This window comes from Pseudophryne corroboree, chromosome 11, assembly GCF_028390025.1.
Source record: "Pseudophryne corroboree isolate aPseCor3 chromosome 11, aPseCor3.hap2, whole genome shotgun sequence".
NCBI lineage: Eukaryota > Metazoa > Chordata > Amphibia > Anura > Myobatrachidae > Pseudophryne > Pseudophryne corroboree.
In genome coordinates, this window is record NC_086454.1 from 18,781,909 (window position 1) to 18,806,252 (window position 24,344).

Genomic DNA, 24,344 nt, shown 5'->3' on the forward strand with positions numbered 1-24,344 from the left:
TTTCACCCGTCCCTTAGTTCGACAGGGAGTTTTTCATCTGAGTTTAGATTTAATAGGCCTTCCTTTCAGTCAATAAAGGCCGTCGACGTACGCCCCGAAGGTTTGGGGTGTGGGATTCAGCGCTCACGATACAAGGATACGGGGATACGATATGGGGATTCAAGGTTCGCCTCTTCATGGTGGCCTTTACGATGGCCTTCCATGGTGCCCTCAGGGGTTGGTGAGCTGGGGTCCGTCTCTCGGACTTCAGCCTCGCCCATGCTGGCGGCCCGCGTCGTCGTATGCCCCGACGGTTTGTGGTGTCGGATTCAGCGCTCCAAGACGGACGTAGTCGGCAGGGGGCAGTGGGTTCGAGTGGGTCAGACTCGTGCGCGGGGCATTTGTCCAGTGCCGCGGCCCAGGCTTATTCGTCCCTTTCGGCCTCCAACGCCCACCGGGTGGCTCGTCCATCGTGACGGTTCCCCGTTGTCCAGATATCTCTCCCGGTCGGTTTTGGAGCGTTGTCTTTTGTACCTGGGTCTATCTCCGGCCGACACTGGGACTCACTCTTTCCGCATCGGCGCTGCGTCAGCAGCCGCTGCGGCGGGTTGGTCCGAAGTCGAAGTCCGGGCACTGGGTAGGTGGGGGTCTGGTATGCTGTATCAGGCTCTTTCCTCCCAGTGCGCCCCTTTGAGGACTAGCCGCTCGTCGCAGTTGCACTTTGCGATTGCGGGGGCCTTGAGGAATTTTTGTTTTATCGTTGGTTTTAATTACGGCTTTTGCCGGCTAACGAAGTTTTGTGTTTTTGCCTCAAGTCAAATTGGGCGACCCTTCCCCCCAAAACATCCTCCCCGTTAGGGAAGCAGTTAGGTTGCCCATCTACCACTCATTTTATCTTTAGTTTGTTTATTAACCTGCGTCACACCCTTCTATTGCAGGACGGCGGTTAGATCCGCACTTTATATGATTTGACGGCCATTCATACATCTACGGGCTGTTCGTGTCTGCTCTGGCCTGTGACACAACCCGGCCGGAGCTGCAGGCTGTGCGCTGGTGGAGGCGTAGAGGCCTCCGCTGGGGACGGCCTGCTGGACTGGCTTCAGGCGGCAGTTGGCCGATTTGGATACCCGCGGTTTCTGGTTTTGCATCTGGGTGGCATTGATCTGGTGCGCCGCACTGGGCTCGATTTTCGCCTCGAGATCAGACGTCAGCTGTCGAAACTTAGGGCTGACTGGCCGTTTTGCCTGATCCTCTGGTAAGACATTGTCCCTCGGCGGTCTTTGCGTGGAGCCTTTAACCCCGGGGCGATTGACCTAGTTCGGAGGCGGGTCAATGCGGTTGTCGGTCGTGCTGTCCTCCAGCATGGCGGCCTGGTCGTGCAGCTCGGTGGTATCTCCTTCCATGATCCGTCACAGTACTGGTATGATGGGGTGCATCTTGTCGTCGGCTGGTATGCTGATCTTCTTGGAGGTCATTATTCACATTCTTAGACCCCTTTAGGTAGTTTTTTCTTGGGTTTCCGTTGCGTTAGTCCGTGTCCTACTTTTAGGTCTCTTTGGTTAGTTTCATTCTGCTTTTTGGATCCCTTTAGTTAGTCTTTTCGGAGTAGGTGGCGGTGGCAGGTTGGTAACCTGGCAGTTGGCCGGTTTCTGAACGGTTACTTAATTTTAATTATGAGTTCAAGGTTAGTAAGTTTGGGTGTACTTTTAGGAAAATTTTATAGTTTCATAATTAGTTTACGGGCATCGCTTTACCAAGTGGGTCCATATAACTGGTATAAACATATGTGGATGGTGGGGCCGGTGGCCCAATTTTTACCATGTAGGGGCGGAGCGTACCTCCGTCCCTGCAACTGTTGGTGGGCAGGGGTAGTGGCAGAAGGTCGACCCCTGTCCTTGGATTTTTGATTTTCGATGTCAGGGATGGAGGCAGGAGGCCGATCCCGGAACATCTGGGACAGAAGGCTCCCTCACACACACACATGTTTTTATTGCTTGTTTTTCTGTATTATAACATTGATCACCCATGTTACGTTTATCATGCTTGACCGTTCTTCTCCCCGCCACCTTAGTTAGAGAGGGAAGTCTGCATTTTAGTTTTAGTAGTTAATAGGCCTCCCTCTCAGTCAGAAAATAAAAGCTGACCCCTTTCACGCCAATTACAGTTGTTGTGTCTTTATTTTATAAGATAAGTGTGCTTGAGTGGCGCATGGATGCATCTGACGTGTGAGGTTTAAGGGAACAATAGATAATTTACCAACATCTGTTAATATTATGGTTGAGATTCCTCACCTCCCCCCTCCCTTTTCTTCCCTATAATTGACTGTTTTGTAACACTCATCCTTCTATGTATATATGTACCAATTTCTGTTACCAAATGGTATGATCTCACTCTCCTTTCTTTGAAAATCAATTGGATTAATAATATACCCTAGTTGACCATTATATATAGGCACATATAGGCATATATAGGGTTAAACGTATTAGGCTTACCATACCTTTAATAATGTGACATACAAACTGTTCCATATACTGTATGTGGTTGGGATTACCCAAAACTAAATTGCAATAATGGTATGACAAAACATGTTATGCAACAGTCCTCTTGATCAGCAATAATAACCAATTGGTAATTACTCTGATTAAAAGTATAGATTATAAAACGGGCACCTCATTGTGGTCTTTTACTAAATTGATGTTGTAAAATACGATTATAAACTATGTATTGATTTAATATAATTAATTAGCTGCTGGCTTTTTAACTAAGAAATGAACGTAGACGGTTTTAATTAGAGTCAGGAGTTGAAATCAATGACCAATGTGATTGCAACCAATCAGGAGCTAGTGATTAGAATAAATAGAGACCCCATAGACAAACAGACATAGCTCTGATGAAACCGCCGCCCCAGTAGGTGGAGAAACGAGTCAGCTGACTGGAATACGACTTTGGAGCGCAGGCGGAACGCATCGGAAGCTCCGAAACCGGAAGTCGCGACCGCAGACTGCGTTCCCTGGTAGATTGGACTCAGACTTAAGGCCCGTACACACTGGCCGATATATCGGCCGTTCTCTTGAACGGCTGATATATCGTGGGTCCGTCGGACAGTGTGTACGGCCGATACGTCTGAACTCCGTCGTTCACAGACGTATCGCGTCGGCCACGCAGCACAGCCGACAGCCAATATATCTACCGACCGCCCGTACACATGCTGCGGCGGCCGGCGGTGATTGACAGCTGAACTGGGCGGGCGTGTGTACACGCCCGCCCAGTTCATGACGTCAGTCCCCGACGGATCAGGCAGTTTGCATGTTCAACACACAATTGATCGGCAGATATAGCTTTCAGTGTGTACCCACCTTTACACTCTCCAGCTGCAGGCAGCTGCCGCCCACAGCACAGATTGCAGTACTGGACTCTGTCACACAGCACTGAGGTACTGTCTGTGCATACCAACCGCCGCAGCGCTGGGAGTATTATACCGATCATACTGTGGGAATTGTACATCAGTCATCTAGGCATTCGGTTGGCAACAGAATAGGTGGGACAGCAATCTCACTACAAGAACTCTCTCACCACACGTACAGCGCTGCGGACATTCCATCTATACCCTGTAACCTGGTGAAGTATGGCTGTTTATACTAACAACTAAAGGTTGCCAAAACTATACTAACTTTGCTCCCATGATCCACACTTGTGTTGTAATTAACAGCTGTATACCGCACTAACCCAGCTTATTAACCAGTCTGATATTAATTATTTAAAGCAGTACTGTCTAGGTTTTTAAAATGTTCCGATGTTGAATATTACGTTGTTTTTAAAGTGAATTCACTATTGTGTTATATTGAACCTTTTTAAGAATAAATGGCTATTTACCAAACCAGCAGCAGAACTAATATTTTCTAATTGAGCGCCCACACTAATTTTCCTGTGTCCAAAAGGGCCGTGTGGAGCCAGCAAGTGAGGGACAAGCGGACCTCCGGAGTGAGCATCATCAGTTGAGATCTGAGCCATTCGACCAGTATCAGCTGTTGTAGAGGGCGAGAATGGAACTGAGCGTACTCCACCTAGGTCGAAAGTTGAGACCATCAGTCCTAGGACCTGCATGGCCGAGTGAATGGACACTTGGCATGGCTGGAGCAGCTGGCGAACATTGTCCTGCAGCTTGGATATTTTGTCTGCTGGCAAAATTAGACGCTGGCCGGCAGAGTAAGAGGGCTCCCAAGTGTAACATCCGCTGAGATGGTATGAGGGAGGACTTTTTCACAAATTGATGAGCCAACCACGTGTCTGAAGGAAGGTCATCGTGAGTTGAAGGTGGCTGTGCAATACTTCATGTGAAGTAGCCAGCAGTAGGAAGTCATCCAGACAGGGCAGTAGTCCGACTCCCTGACGATGCAGCTGTGCTGCCACAACTTTGATGAAAATTTGGGACGCCGTAGACAGTCCAAACAGCAGAGCCTGTAATGGATAATGTCGATTGCCCATAGCAAAACGCAGGTATTGCTGATGTGAGAGAGAACAATAGGGATAAGCAGATTCCATAGCAAGGACTATTGAATGAAGAGTCTCCACGCGGAATTTGGGAATCTTTACATATCTAGTTAGAGATTTGAGGTTGAGTATGGGTCTGTGTTACCAGTTTGGTTTGGGCACTAGAAACAGGGAGCAATAATAGCCCAGTCCACGTTGAGACGGTGGAACCAATATGATCACTTCTGAATGCAGGAGTGATTGCACAACCTGTTGCAGAATTTGGGCCTTTTGTGGATCTGAGGGAAGGCAAAACAACTGTGGGGGTGGGCTTCTCTTGAAAGAGACGGCGTGTCCGCAAGAGACCACTTCTTGCATCAAGGCGTCTGAAGCGGTCAGAGTCCAGACCTGCGCGAAGTGAAGAAGATGGCCTCCCACGCTGGGGTCCCCCTTCAGGCTGCGGGCTTGTCAGGTTTTGCAGGAGGTGGACGTGTAGCCTGGGGTTGCTTGGCCTTGGGCTTAGTTGTAGTGGCAGAAGCTTGCTTGCCTGGGGAAAGCTTGACCTTTTGCTTTGCCTTGAGGGCGAAAGGTTGAAAATTAGAACTCAAAGCATGCAGAGTTGGTGTGGGTGGAAGAAAGGCAGTCTTAGCTGCAGCCAGTGCAGTGACAATTTTGTTTAATTCTTCCCCAAACACTTGACCAGTGAAGGGTAGAAATTCCACATTTTTCTTGGAATCAAGGTCAGCCTTCCAGGAATAGAGCCAGATGATGCGCCGTGCCAGTACCGAGGTGGTAGACGCCTAAGCTGACAATATTTCAGCATCAGGTGAGGCGTCACGGATGTAGGCAGCTGCTTGCCGTATAAGAGCCAAGTATGACCAGCAATCCCGGGACGCGTGGTGGACTGCAATTTGAGTGAGGGTCCTGCTGCACCACACAAAAAAACTGACCTGCCTGAGCATGGGGGCGGGGTTAGTAAGAGGGACAGGCGCATCCTGGGACATCTGAAAGGCTTAACTGTATAGTGCCCAGGAGCTGATCTTACCACCTATAACCCCCCCCCCCCCCCCCCCCCCCCCCAATTGTATCCCTGTGGATCCCTATGGAACCTGAAGAAGAAAGCTTATTATCCCCCAGTCACAGGGAGCACAGAGCATAGCTCCTCCCTCCACGGCACAGTGCTAAGTCCCGCCTCAAACCCGACTGTCCGCAGGCCTGCCATGGCCTCCAGCAGGAAAGGCCGCCGAAGGGTGCAAACCATCGATTGTTCACCACCAATGGTTCCAGGTATTCGATGGTAATCGCAGATGGCACCATCGATGTCTTTCCCTAATCTCTGCATTATTGCAGCACAAGTATGCACACTGATGTTTTCATTCAATAATTAAGATTTTCTACTCTTATGTATGTAGGGAAACACTGGAGCGGGTAGTGTAGGGGTGTACACACCCACGTGGCTCTGGCCACACCCACACAGCACTGGCCACAGCCCCTCCCCTTCTCACTCTAGGCCCCTGAACATTCTCAGCTCCAGGCCCATACGTGCCATTAAACTGGCCCCGAATCCTATTATGCTATTTGCTCAGGGTGATAACTAGGGATAAATATTTTTTATCCGTCAGGTTTGCATAATCATTCAATACATAATCATTTGTTATATCTATCACAGTAGCCCCTACAGCCTGTAGCATCACATCCCTGTAGTATTTTCCAGTGTCTCCATTATATTACCCACGCCAAAAGAAAGGGCAATCCACCGATGACGCCAAAATCCATCGTACAATATTATTGTAATGCAGACATCATTCAACACTCGTAGCTTCCTGTATACACGCTGCAGCGTTCCAGTAGCGCAGTATTCTACAGGGAGATCCCCATCCGCAGCAGCATGTACAGACACAGCTACAGTACAAGGGCCCTGCTCGCTCACCTTACACATCACAGACACATCTATCACAGGGATTCCAGGATGCATGGAACACAACCATTCATTCTGTGTCATGCTCGATAGAGTTCACTCTAGCACACTGCACCTGTCACAACCCATGCAGTTACTCTTTCCTGCCTGGGGTGTCACTCTCTGCTCAGGTGCTTCTAGCACACTCTGTTCTGTATCTCTGTGCTATGATACAGACCAGGGTGTACAGGAAGCACCAGAGCAGAGAGCAACTCCCAGCACGCGCCGAAGGCACCCCCTGCAAAAAGGGTGTATGGCCTCATTAGGAAGGGGCGTGGCCACACAATAGTACTCCCAATTCAAAATAACGCCTCACAGTAGCACAATCGTATTCACATTGACCCACATATTAGTGCTCTTTACACACAATGCCCACAGTAGCAGTGCTGCTTACACACACAATGCCCACAGCAGTCCCCCCCAAACACACAATGCCCACAGCAGTCTCCCCCCCACACACACACAATGCCCACAGCAGTCTGCCCCCTCCACACACACAATGCCCACAGCAGTCTCCCCCCCACACAATGCCAACAGCAGTCTCCCCCCCACACACAATGCCCACAGCAGTCTCCCCCCCACACACAATGCCCACAGCAGTCTCCCCCCCACACACAATGCCCACAGCAGTCTCCCCCCCACACACAATGCCCACAGCAGTCCTCCCCACACAAACAATGCCCACAGCAGTCCTCCCCACACACACAATGCCCACAGCAGTCCCCCCCACACACACAATGCCCACAGCAGTCCCCCCCCCCCCCCCACATACAATGCCCACAGCAGTCCCCCCCCAAACACACAATGCCCACAGCAGTCTCCCCCCCACACACACAATGCCCACAGCAGTCTCCCCCCACACACACAATGCCCACAGCAGTCTGCCCCCTCCACACACACAAATGCCCACAGCAGTCTCCCCCCCACACACAATGCCCACAGCAGTCCCCCCCACACACACAATGCCCACAGCAGTCCCCCCCACACACACAATGCCCACAGCAGTCCCCCCCACACAATGCCCACAGCAGTCCCCCCCACACACACAATGCCCACAGCAGTCCCCCCCCACACACAATGCCCACAGCAGTCCCCCCCCCCCCCACACACACACAATGCCCACAGCAGTCCGCTGCTTACATACATAATGCCCACAGCAGTCTCCCCCCCACACACACACTGCCCACAGCAGTCTTCCCCCCACACACACACTGCCCACAGCAGTCTCCCCCCCCCCCCCCCCACACACAATGCCCACAGCAGTCCCCCCCCCCCACACACAATGCCCACAGCAGTCTCCCCCCCCCACACACAATGCCCACAGCAGTCCCCCACCACACACACACTGCCCACAGCAGTCTCCCCCCACACACACACTGCCCACAGCAGTCCTCCACCACACACGCACAATTTTGGATGTGATGCACAATGTAGCAGGGTATGTTGAACAACCTTTGCTCACCTCTCATGTCTTCCATGTGTCACTCCTGTTTCCTTTGTCTGTCACTTTCCTCATGTGTCCATGTCTTCATCCTAGGTAACCCTCTCACTCCTTACATACTCTTTGTGTCTGAACACCTGCATCTTTTTCTCCTTTACTTACCCCCTACACCTCTCCCTCCCCGCTACGCCTTCAACCTCTGCTTCTATCTTACCCCCTGCACCTCACTCCCCTACCCCCTGCTCCTCTCATTCCCCTACCTCATCCCTTGTGCCTCACTCCCCCATCTCACCCCCTGTGCCTCACCCCCCCATCTCACCCCCTGTGCCTCAACCCACCATATCACCCCCTGTGCCTCACCCTACTCCCTCCCCTCTCTGGGAGTGGGACGGAGTAGGAGCAGGGAGCGTCGGCTGGGTCACAGCTGCAGTGCAGTTTAAGTTGCCAGCGGCTGCCAGCCATTCCTGTGGACCGGCTGCTGATCAAAAGAAGAGTCCGCTCTTTGAATCTGTGCGCCAATCACGGGTGGTGGACCGCCAGCCAATGAGAAGCTGCCACTTAGTAGCTCCTCATTGGCTGATGGTGAGTGAGCCTTGCTGTCTTTTAATCTGCAGCTGGTCCACCCTTGATCCAGGATTGGCTGGCGGACGCTGCTAGCTTTAAAGTGCACTGAAGCCGGGACCAGATGCTAGTGGCCGGACTTCAATTAGAGGTGACGGAACGCAGTTCCGGCACGTTCCGGACCACTTTAACCACTGGCGACACCCCAGGCAGGAAAGAGGAACTGCGCGGGTTGTGACAGGTGCAGTGTGATAGAATGAACACGATGGATAGATAGATTTGAGGCTGATCTGCATCTTGACCGTTGTAATGTCATAAAAGTCTCCTGCAACACTCGGCTCCTGTCATAGAGGAATGTACAGGAAAACTGTCTCCAAGGGCTCTCCGGAGATGCTGGGCACGCCCCTGGAGTGATGATCGCAGGATCCCCGTGAGGACACGCCCCTCTTTATGTGTAGCCATGCCCCCTTTTCGGCACAAGCACACCTCCGGCACACGGGAGATCCAGAGTGCTCACCGGGTGTCACCACACTGAATCAGGGATAGCCCCTCCTCTGAGTGCTGGCCTTATAATGCAGTCACTTTGGGGGAGATTCAATTGTTTGAAAAGTCAGTTGGGTGTCTGTTTTTTCCGGTCTATTAGATAGGAAAAAACAAACACCCAACTGACTTTTTGAACATTTGAATTCCACACTTTATGTAGAGTAATCTATTAGCTGCAAAAACGCAGTTTCACAATAAAAATGGGGCTTTTGATTGTGATTGGAAAAACCAGGTATCCAATTAGCAGTGAAATCTCCAACTATGGCCCTCATTCAGAGTTGTTCGCTCGCTAGCTGCTTTTAGCAGCCGTGCAAACGCCGCCGCCCTCTGGGAGTGTATCTTAGCTTAGCAGAAGTGCGAATGAAAGGATCGCAGAGCAGCTACAAAATAATTTTGTGCAGTGTCAGAGTAGCTCCAGACCTACTTCTAGCTTGCGATCACTGCAGACTATTTAATTTTGACGTCACAAACACATCCTGAGGTCGCCCAGCCACGACTACGTTTCCCCAGCCACTCCTGCGTATTTATCTGACACGCCTGCGTTTTTACACACACTCCCCGAAAACGGTCTGTTACCACCCAGAAACACCCACTTCCTGTCAATCACTCTGCGGCCAGCAGTGCGACTGAAAAGAGTCGCTAGACCTTGTGTGAAACTGCATCGGCTTTTGTGAAAGTACGTAGCGCTTGCGCATTGAGCCGCATACGCAGAAGTGGTGATTTTTAGCCCGATCGCTGCGCTGCGAACAACGGCAGCTAGCGATCAACTTGGAATGACCACCGATAGGTTTTACCGCAAATTTGATTTCACCTACTCTGAGCAGGTGATAAGTAGTGCAAAATCCCTATTTTAAAAGGTAAAAATGTGGGGATTGCGTTCGGAACCCCTGGGACACCCCCTTATATAACTAATTAGGCACTTACAAGTTTGTAATAATTTTTAATTGGGCAATAATTCCGTAATTTTTTTCTGGGGGGGGGGTTTTAAGTGATGGAAATTTGGGTACAAGGTATGGGACAGATATGTAGGGGTGCTTTGTGAGTGGGACAAGTGTTTTTAGGCTTGCAGCTAGGAGTAATCGTTTTCTTTCCTTTATAGTACCATAAAATGACCCAAATATATACTTATACCCAGGCTTACCATACTATCCTTTTCTTTTTTTGTAAACATATATTTATTTGGATTTTTTCTTTCAATTTTCAGAAAAAAAACATAACATACAGGTATACACGTTAAATCATCAGAAAGTTGTAGAGCGTGGTCGTCTGCGTCCATCATTGTCCGTTACATGAAACATTTACGCGAGACAACAGAGTAGATAGATCGGATCACTGCTCAAAATATAAATACAAAACCCGTAATGCCATGTGTACAAAATAGAAGAGAAAATAGCATATATACTAAATATAATAACTGGGGGGGAAGGTGGGGGGGGGGGGGGGGAGTGTTTGTACTGGGCGACGAGACCCTCACGAACCAACATCGATACCCTGTTAAGAGAATAGTATAGAATGCATCGTGAGACCATGCACACTAACAATATTAGACTATATTTTGGTCCTGTTCAAAAAACGTCAGAATTTGGGAGCTTTCTTCAGGAGTTCTTGTAATAATATAAGGTCTCCATTTTTTTTTAAAAAAGCTGCAGACCCCCTTTGGATGTTCAGCAAGAGAGAATCTCTCTCAACCATACTATCCTTTTCAACTGGAACTCTCATGGGTTACACAGGTTCTGTGGCTGGTTCACTGTAATTGATGAATGTCCCAGTTGAAGGGGATAGAATGTTAACGCCTACTTACAGTACCCACATTTTCCTTTACCCCTAATTTAATGAGAACATTTATTTTGCACAAACAATTGACAAAATGACGAAGCGCCATTGTAGCTGCCTTTTTCTGGCGATAGCCGCCAAAACTTTACGTGTGAAAAACTGCTACGTTTTCACAGTTAATAGGATCCCTGTATATAGATGTATTGATGGGATGACACGTTATCTAGGTGTGAATATAAACTCCAACGTCTGCTACATCTATTGCCACGATCCATATTTAGTGGTCATCACATTGTGGGGATAATTCAGTAAGGACGGCAGATACGGCTAATCAGCAGAATCCGCTATCCTTTTGGTCGCCTCTCTCCCTTCAACAAGCAGAAATTGCGATCGCTTGTCAGCAGAAACTAAAGATGACTCCTGCCGGCGCTATCTTACCTGTCGTGGCGGCTGCGTGTGACATCACGCAGCCACCACGACCCAGATCGCGTTGCACCGCCCACCGTTCAGGTTGCCCCGCCCCCAGGTAACAAGGTTTATTTAGGTTATGTAATCTGCTGAGCGGTGTCCCTGGAAGTAATTGCAGATTGTAAGAACTGGTTATTACAGTCCTACAGAGGTGTCAGTGACAGCGAGACAATACAATATCTCTGTAGGACTATCAGATGTTATATACTCACTGTAACATTGCAGATGACTTATCAATAATCACATAATATCACAGCACCAGAAACTGCAACAATGACACCAAACCTACAGTAGGTAGTGACATCTCTGCACAAACCGCAATAAACGTACCAGAGCGAACCACAACACACTGTAATACCACATCACAAAGCACACACACATTGCATTTCCCTTTGTGGCCTCTGCAACTTCCATAAATAGAATATTATAATGATAGAGATATATATATATAGATATATATATATATATATATATATATATATATATATATATATATATTGCAGTATGAATGAGAGGACTGTATGGCCTCATCCGTTTACGGAGACTTGCAGTTATATTAAACCGTACAAATTAGTAAAAGTATTCTTGGCTGCGCTGCTGCAATATGCTGCACTATCCCCAGAGTAACGCACAGGGGGAACAACTCTAGAACCAAAAACTTAGTCTAGGAATTATTCATCAGCTTTGCGAGTAAATTGGGTGCAATGCAGCAGCAGTCCACACTACTACCTCCACGTGGGCTAGGAGTGAATTAGCCCAGGGGCTTGTTATAAACACATCATTCTCTTGCACTGGGTACCAGCACATCTGATGGGAAAGGAATACATTCTCCTGCATTAATGAGCCTGCACGGATATTACTGCAGGAAGAGAATAGCCCCAGCTGGGGAAAGGCACCAATTCAGCACAGAATGCAGGATTTACGCCACAAGCCGGTTGCAATTGGTGAAATATAGATTAATAACAAATGAATATTTGCAGTATACTCACAGTACAGCACGGCATGAGCGATAGGTTTCAGCGCAGATCCCCTACAGCCACAGGCGGACGCTCTCTCCTGGCTCATTCTCCTTACAGATTGCCATACAGTCAGATTGGAAGGCTGCCAACGGAAAGGGGCGACTGAGCAGCCAATCAGATGGGGGAAAGCTGTCACCGCACACAGGGCCATCTATATATCAGTATCACTTGCAGAGCTGTCCAATGCACAGGGCCCAGTGGTACAGCCTGCAGCCAGCACCTGACATTTAAAAACTATCAAATGCAGAATTAATTTCAGATGTGCAATTTGGACAAGTGGTTCCAGCAGGGAGAAGGCTGCACAGCTGCTGTACAGCAGACAGGAGGGGACGTATAGCCAGGCCGCCCAGCAATGTGCTAATCTGCCAGGACATCAATAACTGCGACAAGCTCGCCCTATTACAGAAGATACAGTCCTGTCCTTTCCCAGAAGCCATTCATCACCGGGTATTGTGCTTGTGGCAGCTAACCACCCATCCCCCCCTCTCTTTAATTTACTTAAGTGATTAATAGAACATACCAGAATCATTTTATAAACCTCTCCATTATAAGAGCACTGATTGCTATTTTATACACCTTCTGAGGCTCACTCTGAGGGGGGAGGAATGCAAAAAGAGCAAGTACAGAAACTGTGCACCTGGGCATTACCATGCTGCACTGCAGGTGGGGCAGATGTACCATGTGCGGAGAGTGTCAGGTGTGAGGGGAGGCTTCCAACCTTGGAGGGTCTGGAAATGGGAATTCCAGGAGCAGAACAGTATGTGCCTGATGGAAGGAGTCATGTTGGTGGGTGAGATAAAGAGGTCTAGTGCAAAGGTTCCCAAACTCTACCATTACATTGCAGGTTTTAAGGATATCCATGTTTGGGCACATAATTAGTACTGCAGTCAATTTGATTTAATCATCTGGGATCCAGCATGGATATCCATAAAACCTGGAATGTAATGGTGGCGCTTGGGAACCTGTGGCGTGTGTGTTTCCACTTTTGTATTTTTTTCCAGGTCACAGGGAAATCTGATTCTTGGAATGACTTTATTGGATAACATCCCCTTTAGTGTTCTGTAGTTAGTTTCGTTAGCTCTCCTGCCATGTACTTACCCCAACATTTCAGGAAAAAACCAGGAGGATGAGAAATCTGGCAGCATCGAAACCTATCCCTGGGCTGCCTGTAAGAATGGAAGGATCGCAGCAGGTATCAGATTCATTAGGTAAGGTGATACTAAATATTTGCGTTTAAACACCCGAAAACGGGTGTTTTAGGGGATTAAGCCACAGATAGTCCATGATAAATGGGCCCCGTAATGACATGTGAAATGACAGTGAATCTGGGCATTATAGCAGAGCAGCGGAGGTGAGATTACCTAGATCAGGCATTCCCAACCACGGTCCTCAAGGCACACTAACAGTGCAGGTTGAATAGGCCCTACACACTGGCCGATATTCTGAAAGATATGAACGATCTCGTTCATAAATGAACGAGAACTCGTTCATATCTTTCAGTGTGGAGACTCCAGCGATGAACGATGCGCGGCCCCGCGCTCGTTCATCGCTGGTCTCCCGTCGGCTGTGCATGCAGGCCAATATGGACGATCTCGTCCATATTTGCCTGCACTTCAATGCAGCCGCGTGACGGGGGGAGTGAAGAAACTTCACTCCCCCCGTCACTGCCCCCCCACCACCGGGTCGCTCGTCGGCCGTATCGGCCGTCGGGCACCTCGGCGGCGCATCGTGATATGTGTAGGGCCCCTTAGTGATATCCAGGATTGAACACAGGTGACTTAATTAGTAGCTCAGTTATTTTGATTTAACCATGGATATCACTAAAACCTGCACTGTTGGTGTGCCTTGATGACCGTGGTTGGGAATGCCTGGTCTAGATCATGGTATGTAGCCAGGACCAGAGCGGAAGTTACACAATCTGAGCCACCTGGCAGATCTTGGGTGACCTAGACCAGTTATAGCACACCTACCAACATGACCTCTCCATGAGGACACAATGCTCTGCTCCTGCTCTTCCCTCTTACTGTATTATTACCATCACCTGTGCTGTACCCTAATACTGACCCAGTGCTCATACCTATGTCATACCTACCAACATGACCTCTCCAGGAGGACACAATGCTCTGCTCCTGCTCTTCCCTCTTACTGTATTATTACCATCACCTGTGCTGTACCCTAATACTGACCCAGTGCTCATACCTATGTCATACCTCCCAACATGACCCTCTCCAGGAGGACACAATGCTCTGCTCCTGTACTTCCCTCTTACTGTATGATTACCATCACCTGTGCTGTACCCTAATACTGACCCAGTGCTCATACCTATGTCATACCTCCCAACATGACCCTCTCCAGGACACAATGCTCTGCTCCTGCTCTTCCCTCCTACTGTATAATTACCATCACCTGTGCTGTACCCTAATACTGACCCAGTGCTCATACCTATGTCATACCTCCCAACATGACCTCTCCAGGAGGACACAATGCTCTGCTCCTGCTCTTCCCTCTTACTGTATGATTACCATCACCTGTGCTGTACCCTAATACTGACCCAGTGCTCATACCTACGTCATACCTCCCAACATGACCTCTCCAGGAGGATACAATGCTCTGCTCCTGCTCTTCCCTCTTTCTGTATCATTGCCAGCACCTGTGCTGAAACACCTTTCTTAGCTATTAACCTATCTATTATTTAAAACAGGTGCCGGCAATCATACCTTAAGAGAAAAGTCCAAGAGCAGAGCATTTTGTCCCTCCTGGGGAGGTCATGTTGGGAGGTATGACATAGGTACGAGCACTGGGTCAGTATTAGGGTATAGCACAGGTGATGGTAATCATACTGTAAGAGGGAAGACCAGGAGCAGAGCATTGTGTCCTCCTGGAGAGGTCATGTTGGGAGGTATGACATAGGTATGAGCACTGGGTCAGTATTAGGGTACAGCACAGGTGATGGTAATCATACAGTAAAAGGTAAGAGCAGGAGCAGAGCATTGTGTCCTCCTGGAGAAGGTCATGTTGGGAGGTATGACATAGGTATGAGCAGTGGATCAGTATTAGGGTACAGCACAGGTGATGGTAATCATACAGTAAGAGGGAAGTGCAGGAGCAGAGCATTGTGTCCTCCTGGAGAGGTCATGTTGGGAGGTATGACATAGGTATGAGCACTGGGTCAGTATTAGGGTACAGCACAGGTGATGGTAATCATACAGTAAGAGGGAAGAGCAGGAGCAGAGCATTGTGTCCTCCTGGAGAGGGTCATGTTGGGAGATATGACATAGGTATGAGCACTGGGTCAGTATTAGGGTACAGCACAGGTGATGGTAATCATACAGTAAGAGGTAAGAGCAGAGCATTGTGTCCTCCTGGAGAGGGTCATGTTGGGAGGTATGCCATAGGTATGAGCAGTGGATCAGTATTAGGGTACAGCACAGGTGATGGTAATCATACAGTAAGAGGGAAGTGCAGGAGCAGAGCATTGTGTCCTCCTGGAGAGGTCATGTTGGGAGGTATGACATAGGTATGAGCACTGGGTCAGTATTAGGGTATAGCACAGGTGATGGTAATCATACAGTAAGAGGGAAGAGCAGGAGCAGAGCATTGTGTCCTCCTGGAGAGGGTCATGTTGGGAGGTATGACAGGTATGAGCACTGGGTCAGTATTAGGGTACAGCACAGGTGATGGTAATCATACAGTAAGAGGGAAGAGCAGGAGCAGAGCATTGTGTCCCTCCTGGAGAGAAAAGTGCCGTTTGCGCTGAGAGAAAAACTGAAACAAGAGTTAAATCGCATGGAAGCCTTGGGTGTGATACAGAAAGTTGATGAGCCTACTGAATGGGTAAGCTCCTTAGTAATTGTTGAAAAGAAAAATGGACAACTCAGAATATGTCTAGACCCGAGATTTAAACAAAGCTATTAAACGAGAACATTTCAAACTACCAACCAGAGATGAAATCATGTCGCAATTTTTGGGAGCAAAATGGTTCAGTAAATTGGGCGCATCTTCAGGATTCTGGCAAATGAAGCTAGATGAGGCTAGCTCAAAGCTTTGTACATTTAATACACCAGAAGGTCGATACAGATTTCTTCGACTACCATATGGAATATTGTCTGCTCCAGAAGTATATCACAAAAAGATACACATGATTTTTGAACATATTCCAGGTGTTGAAACAATGATGGATGACATTATTGTCTGGGGATCTACAAAGGTAGAACATGATTCTAGATTGAGACAAGTAATGGAACTTGTCAAGAAAGTGAATCTAAAACTAAACAAGGACAAATGTGAATTTGGCATGAATACACTTACCTTTATGGGTGACGTGGTCTCGGATCAAGGTGTAAAACCAGACCCAAGGAAAATATCAGCCATAGTGAACATGGAACGTCCTAACAACAAAGACGACGTCAGAAGATTCCTAGGAATGATTACTTAGGAAAATAAGATTTTACTTACCGGTAAATCTATTTCTCGTAGTCCGTAGTGGATGCTGGGGACTCCGTAAGGACCATGGGGAATAGACGGGCTCCGCAGGAGACATGGGCACTTTAAGAAAGAATTTATATTCTGATGTGCTCTGGCTCCTCAGCAACTGCTCTCATGACCTCGCTTTTATGAGGAGATCGTCCAAGTATGGGATAATTGTGACCCCTTGCTTCCGCAGGAGTACCATCATTTCCGCCATTACCTAGGTAAATATTCTCGGTGCCGTGGAGAGACCAAAACGGCAATGTCTGAAATTGGTAATGACAATCCTGTACCACAAATCTGAGGTACACCTGATGAGGTGGATAAATGGGGACATAAAGGTAAGCATCCTTTATGTCCAGAGACACCATAAAATCCCCCCCTTCCAGGCTTGCGATGACCGCTCTGAGCGATTCTATCTTGAACTTGAACCTTTTCAGGTATATGTTCAGGGATTTTAAATTCAATATGGGTCTGACCGAACCGTCTGGTTTCGGTACTACAAACATGGTCGAATAATAACCCCTTCCTTGTTGAAGGAGGGGAACCTTGACCACCACCTGTTGAAGATACAATTTGTGAATTGCAGTTAACAGTATTTCCCTCTCGAGGGGGGAAGCTGGCAGGGCCGATTTAAGGTATCGGTGAGGGGGCATCTCTTCGAATTCCAGCTTGTATCCCTGAGACACAATATCTATTGCCCAGGGATTCAACTGGGAGTGAACCCACTTGTGGCTGAAATTTCGGAGACGCGCCCCCACCGGGCCTAGCTCCGCCTGTGGAACCCCAGCGTCATGCGGTGGATTTTTCGGAAGCCGGGGAGGACTTCTGTTCCTGGCAACTAGCTGTGTTCTGCAGCTTCTTTCCTCTGCCCCTGCCCCTGGCAAGAAAGGACGCACCACGGACTTTCTTGCCTCTTTGTGATTGAAAGGACTGCATTTGGTAATACGGTGCTTTCTTAGGTTGTGAGGAAACATATGGCAAAAAATTTGACTTTCCAGCAGTAGCTGTGGAGACCAGGTCCGAGAGACCCTCCCCAAACAATTCCTCACCCTTGTAAGGCAAAACCTCCATGTGCCTTTTTGAGTCGGCATCACCTGTCCATTGCCGAGTCCACAGGACCCTTCTGGCAGAAATCGACATAGCATTTATTCTAGAACCCAGTAGACTAATGTCTCTTTGAGCATCTCTCATATATAGGACAGCGTCTTTTATATGCCCCAGGGTCATTAATATAGTATCCTTGTCTAAGGTATCAATTTCCTCAGACAGGGTGTCTGTCCATGCTGCTACAGCACTACACACCCAGGCCGACGCGATCGCTGGCCTCAGTAAGGTACCTGAATGCGTATAAATGGACTTCAGGGTACCCTCTTGCTTTCCATCCGCAGCATCTTTGTGGATGGCCGTAGCCTGTGACGGCAGGGCTACCCTCTTGAATAAGCGTGTTAGAGCTTTGTCCACCCTAGGGGAGGATTCCCAGCGTAACCTGTCCGTTGGCGGGAAAGGGTACGCCATAAGCATCCATTTGGAAATCTGCAGTTTTTTATCTGGAGATTCCCAAGCCTTTTCACATAACTAATTTAGCTCGTGCCGTTTTTCCCCATACATATGAACCCTCTTGTCAGGGACTGGGGTTTCCTCTGTGATGTGCAACACATCCTTAATTGCTATAATTATATAACGGATGGATTTAGCGAATTTAGGCTGTAACTTTGCATCATCGTAATCGACACTGGAGTCAGAATCCATGTCGGTATCTGTGTCAACAATTTGGGATAGTGGGCGCTTCTGAGACCCTGACGGCCTCTGCGACATAGGATCAGGCACGGGCTGAGACCCTGACTGTCCTAAGGCTTCAGCTTTATCCAACCTTTTATGCAAGGAATTAACATTATCATTTAAAACCTTCCACATATCCATCCAATCAGGTGTCGGCGCCGTCGGCGGAGACACCACATTCATTTGCTCCCGCTCTGTTTCCACATAGCCTTCCTCGTCAAACATGTCGACACAAGCGTACCGACACACCACACACACACACAGTGAATGCTCTTTTTGAAGACCGTTCCCCCACAAGGCCCTTTGGAGAGACAGAGAGAGAGTATGCCAGCACACACCCCAGCGCTATATAACCCAGGAATAACACAGTAACTTAATGTTAACCCAGTAGCCGCTGTTTATATTGATTTTTGCTCCTAATTATGTGCCCCCCTCTCTTTTTACCCTCTTCTACCGTGTATCTGTAGGGGAGAGCCTGGGGAGCTTCCTCTCAGCGGAGCTGTGGAGAAAAAATGGCGCTGGTGAGTGCTGAGAAAGAAGCCCCGCCCCCTCATCGGTGGGCTTCTGTCCCGCTTCAATGTACAATTTTTGGCGGGGGCTCATACATATATACAGTGCCCAACTGTATATATGTGTACTTTTTGCCAAAGAGGTCCCAATTGCTGCCCAGGGCGCCCCTCCCTGCGCCCTGCACCCTTACAGTGACCGGAGTATGTGAGGTGTGTGTGGGAGCAATGGCGCACAGCTGCAGTGCTGTGCGCTACCTCAGTGAAGACTGGAGTCTTCTGCCGCCGATTTCGATGTCTTCTTGCTTCTTATGCTCACCCGGCTTCTGTCTTCCGGCTCTGCGAGGGGGACGGCGGCGCGGCTCTGGGATCGGACGACGAGGGTGAGATCCTGTGTACGATCCCTCTGGAGCTAATGGTGTCCAGTAGCCTAAGAAGCAGGACCTATCTTCAGAGAGTAGGGCTGCTTCTCTCCCCTCTGTCCCACGATGCAGGGAGTCTGTTGCCAGCAGAGCTCCATGAAAATAAAAAACCTAACAAAATACTTTCTTACAGCAAGCTCAGGAGAGCTCACTGAAAAGCACCCAGCTCGTCCGGGCACAGATTCAAACTAACTGAGGTCTGGAGGAGGGACATAGAGGGAGGAGCCAGAGCACACCAGAATATAAATTCTTTCTTAAAGTGCCCATGTCTCCTGCGGAGCCCGTCTATTCCCCATGGTCCTTACGGAGTCCGCAGCATCCACTAGGACGTTAGAGAAAGTTTATTTCTCAACTCTCTGAACGAACAGCCTCTCTTAGGTGGTTGTTGGACAAAGATAACGAGTGGATGTGGTCACATGAACAAGAAGAAAGTTGGCAAAACTTGAAACAGATCATTACAGAGCAACTAGTGCTAAAATTCTTTGATCCTGCGAAAAGAATGAGAATTTCAGCAGATGCTTCACAATTTGGCCTAGGCTCAGTGCTCTTACAAGAACATGAAGATACATGGCAACCAGTAATCTATGCATCAAGAGCACTGACAAGTGCTGAAACAAGGTATGCTCAGATAGAAAAAGAACTTCTAGCGATCACATATGCATGTGAGCGATTTCATCAGTTTGTGTATGGTCAAACATTTACAGTGGAAACTGACCACAAGCCATTGGTAGCTATCATGACTAAATCATTACATGACTGTCCCATGAGAATTTAACGAATGCTTATCAGACTACAGAAATATGATGTACACTTGCTATACTGTCCCGGCAAATACATGTACATTGCTGATACACTTTCTCGTGCTGTGGACAAAAGTGAAGGTTCCGAAAGTCTGATGGATGAAGAGATAGAAGCCTATGTTAATTTGATCGTAGCTTCTCTACCAGTGTCTCTTGCAAGACAAGAACAGATTAGGAAAGAAACTGAGACAGATGACACAATGAAAGTGTTGAACGATATCATTCTGAAAGGTTGGCCAGCAGAAAAACATGCGTGCCCGCTGTCTATTCATGATTATTGGATGTACCGCAGTGACCTTACAGTTGTCGATGGTATTATTTACAAAGGCAATAGGTTTGTCATACCTGTACGACTAAGAAAAACTATGCTGTGCAAGATACATGAAGGCCACTTAGGAGAAGAAAAATGTAAGCGGAGAGCGCGTGAAGTTATGTATTGGCCAAGAATGAACCAAGACATAGCACAGACTACAGCTACATGTGAATTATGTCTTACGTATAGACCAAAACAACAAGTCGAGCCACTGAGTCCTCATGCAGTGCCAGAGAGACCGTACCAGAAAGTTGGCGCAGATTTATTTGATTGTAATGGGAAAACGTACATTGTCGTGACTGATTATTACTCTAACTACCCTGAGGTGAAGACACTACATACAACTACTAGTAAAGCCGTAATCAATTGCATGAAGTCAATCTTTGCAAGGCATGGTGTTCCTATGGAAGTGTTCACAGACAATGGTCCTCAGTTTTCTAGTGCTGAATTTAGACAATTTGCTGATGAGTGGGAATTTGTCCATACTACGTCAAGTCCCCACTATCCACGCTCAAATGGGTTGGTGGAAAGTTCAGTAAAAACTGTAAAGAGTCTCATGAAAAAAGCTCAAGAAGGTAAAGAAGATTTCTACAAAAGTCTTTTAATCTACCGCAGTACACCTTTACAGAATGGACTTTCTCCTGCACAAATGCTGATGGGAAGGAGGATTAGAGCAAATCTCCCGTTACATGATGAACTGCTTAATACACATAACTCAGCGTTGGTCAGACTGAGTAAGAAACGTCAATAGGCGAAACAGAAACTGTTCCATGACAGGTGAACAAAAAACTTATCTGATCTAAAATCAGGTGACCAAGTCCGTCTCAGAGATCATGAGAAAGGAATTTGGGTGCAGAAAGGTATTGTGCAAGCACAAGTAGCACCAAGATCTTATACTATACGTACAGAGCGTGGAACAGAAGTAAGAAGAAATCGGGTGGATTTAAGATCTCAACCTAACCATAATGAAGACAACATGACTGAAGGATACCCTTCATCTGACATGTATGATGATCCTGATAATGGTGAACAAACCACAATTCTAGAAAGGTTCAGCATGGTCGATGAAACACAGACTGTGTATGAAAGACCCAAAAGGGAAATACGCAGACCTGAGAGACTCATTGAAATGTGTTAGATGATGTTCTTAATATGATGTTGTTAATTGTTGCATTGAAGCGTACAGGGCTTATCTTTAAAGAAAAGAGGATGTGATGTTAGTGTATTAGAATGCTTAATATTTGTAGACACTCCCTTACTAATGTGTGTAAGCCTGAATCTTCAGTGATGGTCCCTGGGACCAGGGGGTTGCTGGGAAGTGGGTGGTCCAGTGTGCAGTGTGTCTGGAGTTGGTGATGGAATAAACAGCACAGCAGTGAACTCACATGTCTCTGTGTCCTGATGACTGGATTTACAAACATATGAACAAAACACCTGTGTGCACTACTGATAGGTGCATGCAGCTCGCCCATCACAAACAGCAGTGGGAAGTGGGACATAACCCCCCAATTGTCCTTGCAGTGGGGACAAAGTTCTGACTGAGCATGGCCGTCCCCCAAAATCAGGACAGATGGCAGACTGTTCTATTATCTCCTACCTCTTTCTACCACTTGTGTCCTTAAGCTCAGATGCTTCTTGCCTGGATCCTGGAACGTTGGTGCTCTGTTTAGACAAAAAGGATACGTGCATGAAATATGGAAAGTCTAACAAACAGTAACCAGTCTGCATGACCCTCTCCAGGAGGGACAAATGCTCTGTTACTGACTTCCCTCTTACTGTATGATTGCCAGTACCTCTGTTGAACTAATTAATGGATAAGAATTGGGTTTCACCACAGGTGCTGGCAATCATAAATTAAGAGGGAAGTCCAGGAACAGAGCATTTTGCACCTGCTGGAGAGAGTCATGTTGGGACATATGCAATAAATAATCTTGTACTGTAGCCCTCACCATTACATTAATAGCCCACACCAGCCGCACTGCATAAAGAGTCCTCCCTCCCCTGACCCTTACCTTCTACACCCCTATAGGCTCTCTTGACTATGTCCCCACTGACTGCTGAGCCAGTTTGCAGCTGGTGATAGCTACAGTATGAAGAATACCCATTGGGTACACATGATGGAGGCATTATCCATCTTGTATTCTAAACTTGGAACCATACCTCCCAACATGACCCTCTCCAGGAGGGACACAATGCTCTGCTTCTGGACTTTTCTCTTAATTTATGATTGCCGGCACCTGTGTTGAACAGGTTAATGGATAGGAAAGGTGTTTCAGCACAGGTGATAGCAATCATAAATTAAGAGGGAAGTGCAGGAGCAGAGCATTCTGTCCCTCCCGGAGAGGGTCCTGTTGGGAGGTATGTTGGAACTAGTAACATTACAGTCATGTGCAATGTCAGTAGTACATACCTCCCAACATGACCCTCTCCAGGAGGGACAGAATGCTCTGCTCCTGGACTTCTCTTATTTTGTGATTGCTCTCACCTGTGCTGAAACACCTTTCTTATCCATTAACCTGTGCCGGCAATCATACAGTAAGAGGAAAGTCCATTAGCAGAGCATTGTGTCCCTCCTGGAGAGGTCATGTTGGGAGGTATGACATAGGTATGAGCACTGGGTCAGTATTAGGGTATAGCACAGGTGATGGTAATCATACAGTAAGAGGAAAGTCCATTAGCAGAGCATTGTGTCCCTCCTGGAGAGGTCATGTTGGGAGGTATGACATAGGTATGAGCACTGGGTCAGTATTAGGGTACAGCACAGGTGATGGTAATCATACAGTAAGAAGGAAGAGCAGGAGCAGAGCATTGTATCCTCCTGGAGAGGTCATGTTGGGAGGTATGACATATGTATGAGCACTGGGTCAGTATTAGGGTACAGCACAGGTGATGGTAATCATACAGTAAGAGGGAAGAGCAGGAGCAGAGCATTGTGTCCTCCTGGAGAGGTCATGTTGGGAGGTATGACATAGGTATGAGCACTGGGTCAGTATTAGGGTACAGCACAGGTGATGGCAATCAAACAGTAAGAGGAAAGTCCATTAGCAGAGCATTGTGTCCTCCTGGAGAGGTCATGTTGGGAGGTATGATAGTATGCCAGCCCTGCGCTGTATACAATCTGCTCATATGGCCGTCTGTACGTGCCTCCACCTAAGTGTCAGTTCTGTAGAATTGGTTGGACTCAGGGGCCGTTGGGTTGGCTGAAGTGAGAGAGGGATGTAGGAAGCTTGGGGACCCTATGAAGCTCCCCCTCATGAGAGAACATTGATAAACACTGAAGTAGATGAAAGCTGATGGTAACTAGCGCCAGTACTGGGTACTATGTACTAATGAGTGAGCGGGCACAGTGCAGACATAGCTGAATACAGAATACAGTGCTGGAGGCGGCTACAGGGGTGAGAACTGGAGTCTACGCTGGTCTTTGTGAACTCTGGTGGATAAAAGCTGGACATTCACCAAAGTTATGTAAGTTGCCTCTGTCCTGACTGGTGCAGGGTCAGCTCTGCTAGGCAGTAATCAGGGCTGCCTGGAGATTTTTTAGCCCCCCCCCCTCCCCCAGTACTGAGGGCGCGGCCACATAAGTGTGGGTGTGGCTACATGCCTTTGTGCATATCAATCCCCACCTTATGCGCTGCATTAGCGCATTGAGGGTGTGACCCCATCACCTTGACGGCGTGGTTGCCAGGCCCAAGTTGCCACACAGACTGGGGCACTCTGTACCCATCCCACCGCGCACTCCCTGTCTGCACCCCCAGATCTATGACAAAGTAATGCACACAGTTATAAAGTATATCTTTATTATTGACTTGATACCATTTACAGTGACCAGCGTAAAGGTTATAA

At 48.0% G+C, this 24,344-nt stretch overlaps 1 protein-coding gene across 3 annotated transcripts in view; it reads right to left on the reverse strand.

Annotated features, from left to right (window-relative positions):
- Positions 1 to 22,177, reverse strand: part of OSBPL5 (oxysterol binding protein like 5) — a 157,630-nt gene extending 135,453 nt beyond the window's left edge. Inside the window, exon 1 of one of the 3 annotated variants that reach the window (XM_063946331.1) lies at positions 22,099 to 22,177. Coding sequence is in view for 2 of the 3 variants with exons in the window: in XM_063946328.1 (XP_063802398.1) it covers positions 12,182 to 12,196 (15 nt within the window). In the remaining variant the exon portion in view is untranslated. Of the gene's footprint in view, positions 1 to 12,181; positions 12,664 to 22,098 lie in introns of those variants that run through there. The other 2 variants (XM_063946328.1, XM_063946329.1) reach the window with 2 other exon arrangements.
- Positions 22,178 to 24,344: the final 2,167 nt, after the last annotated feature.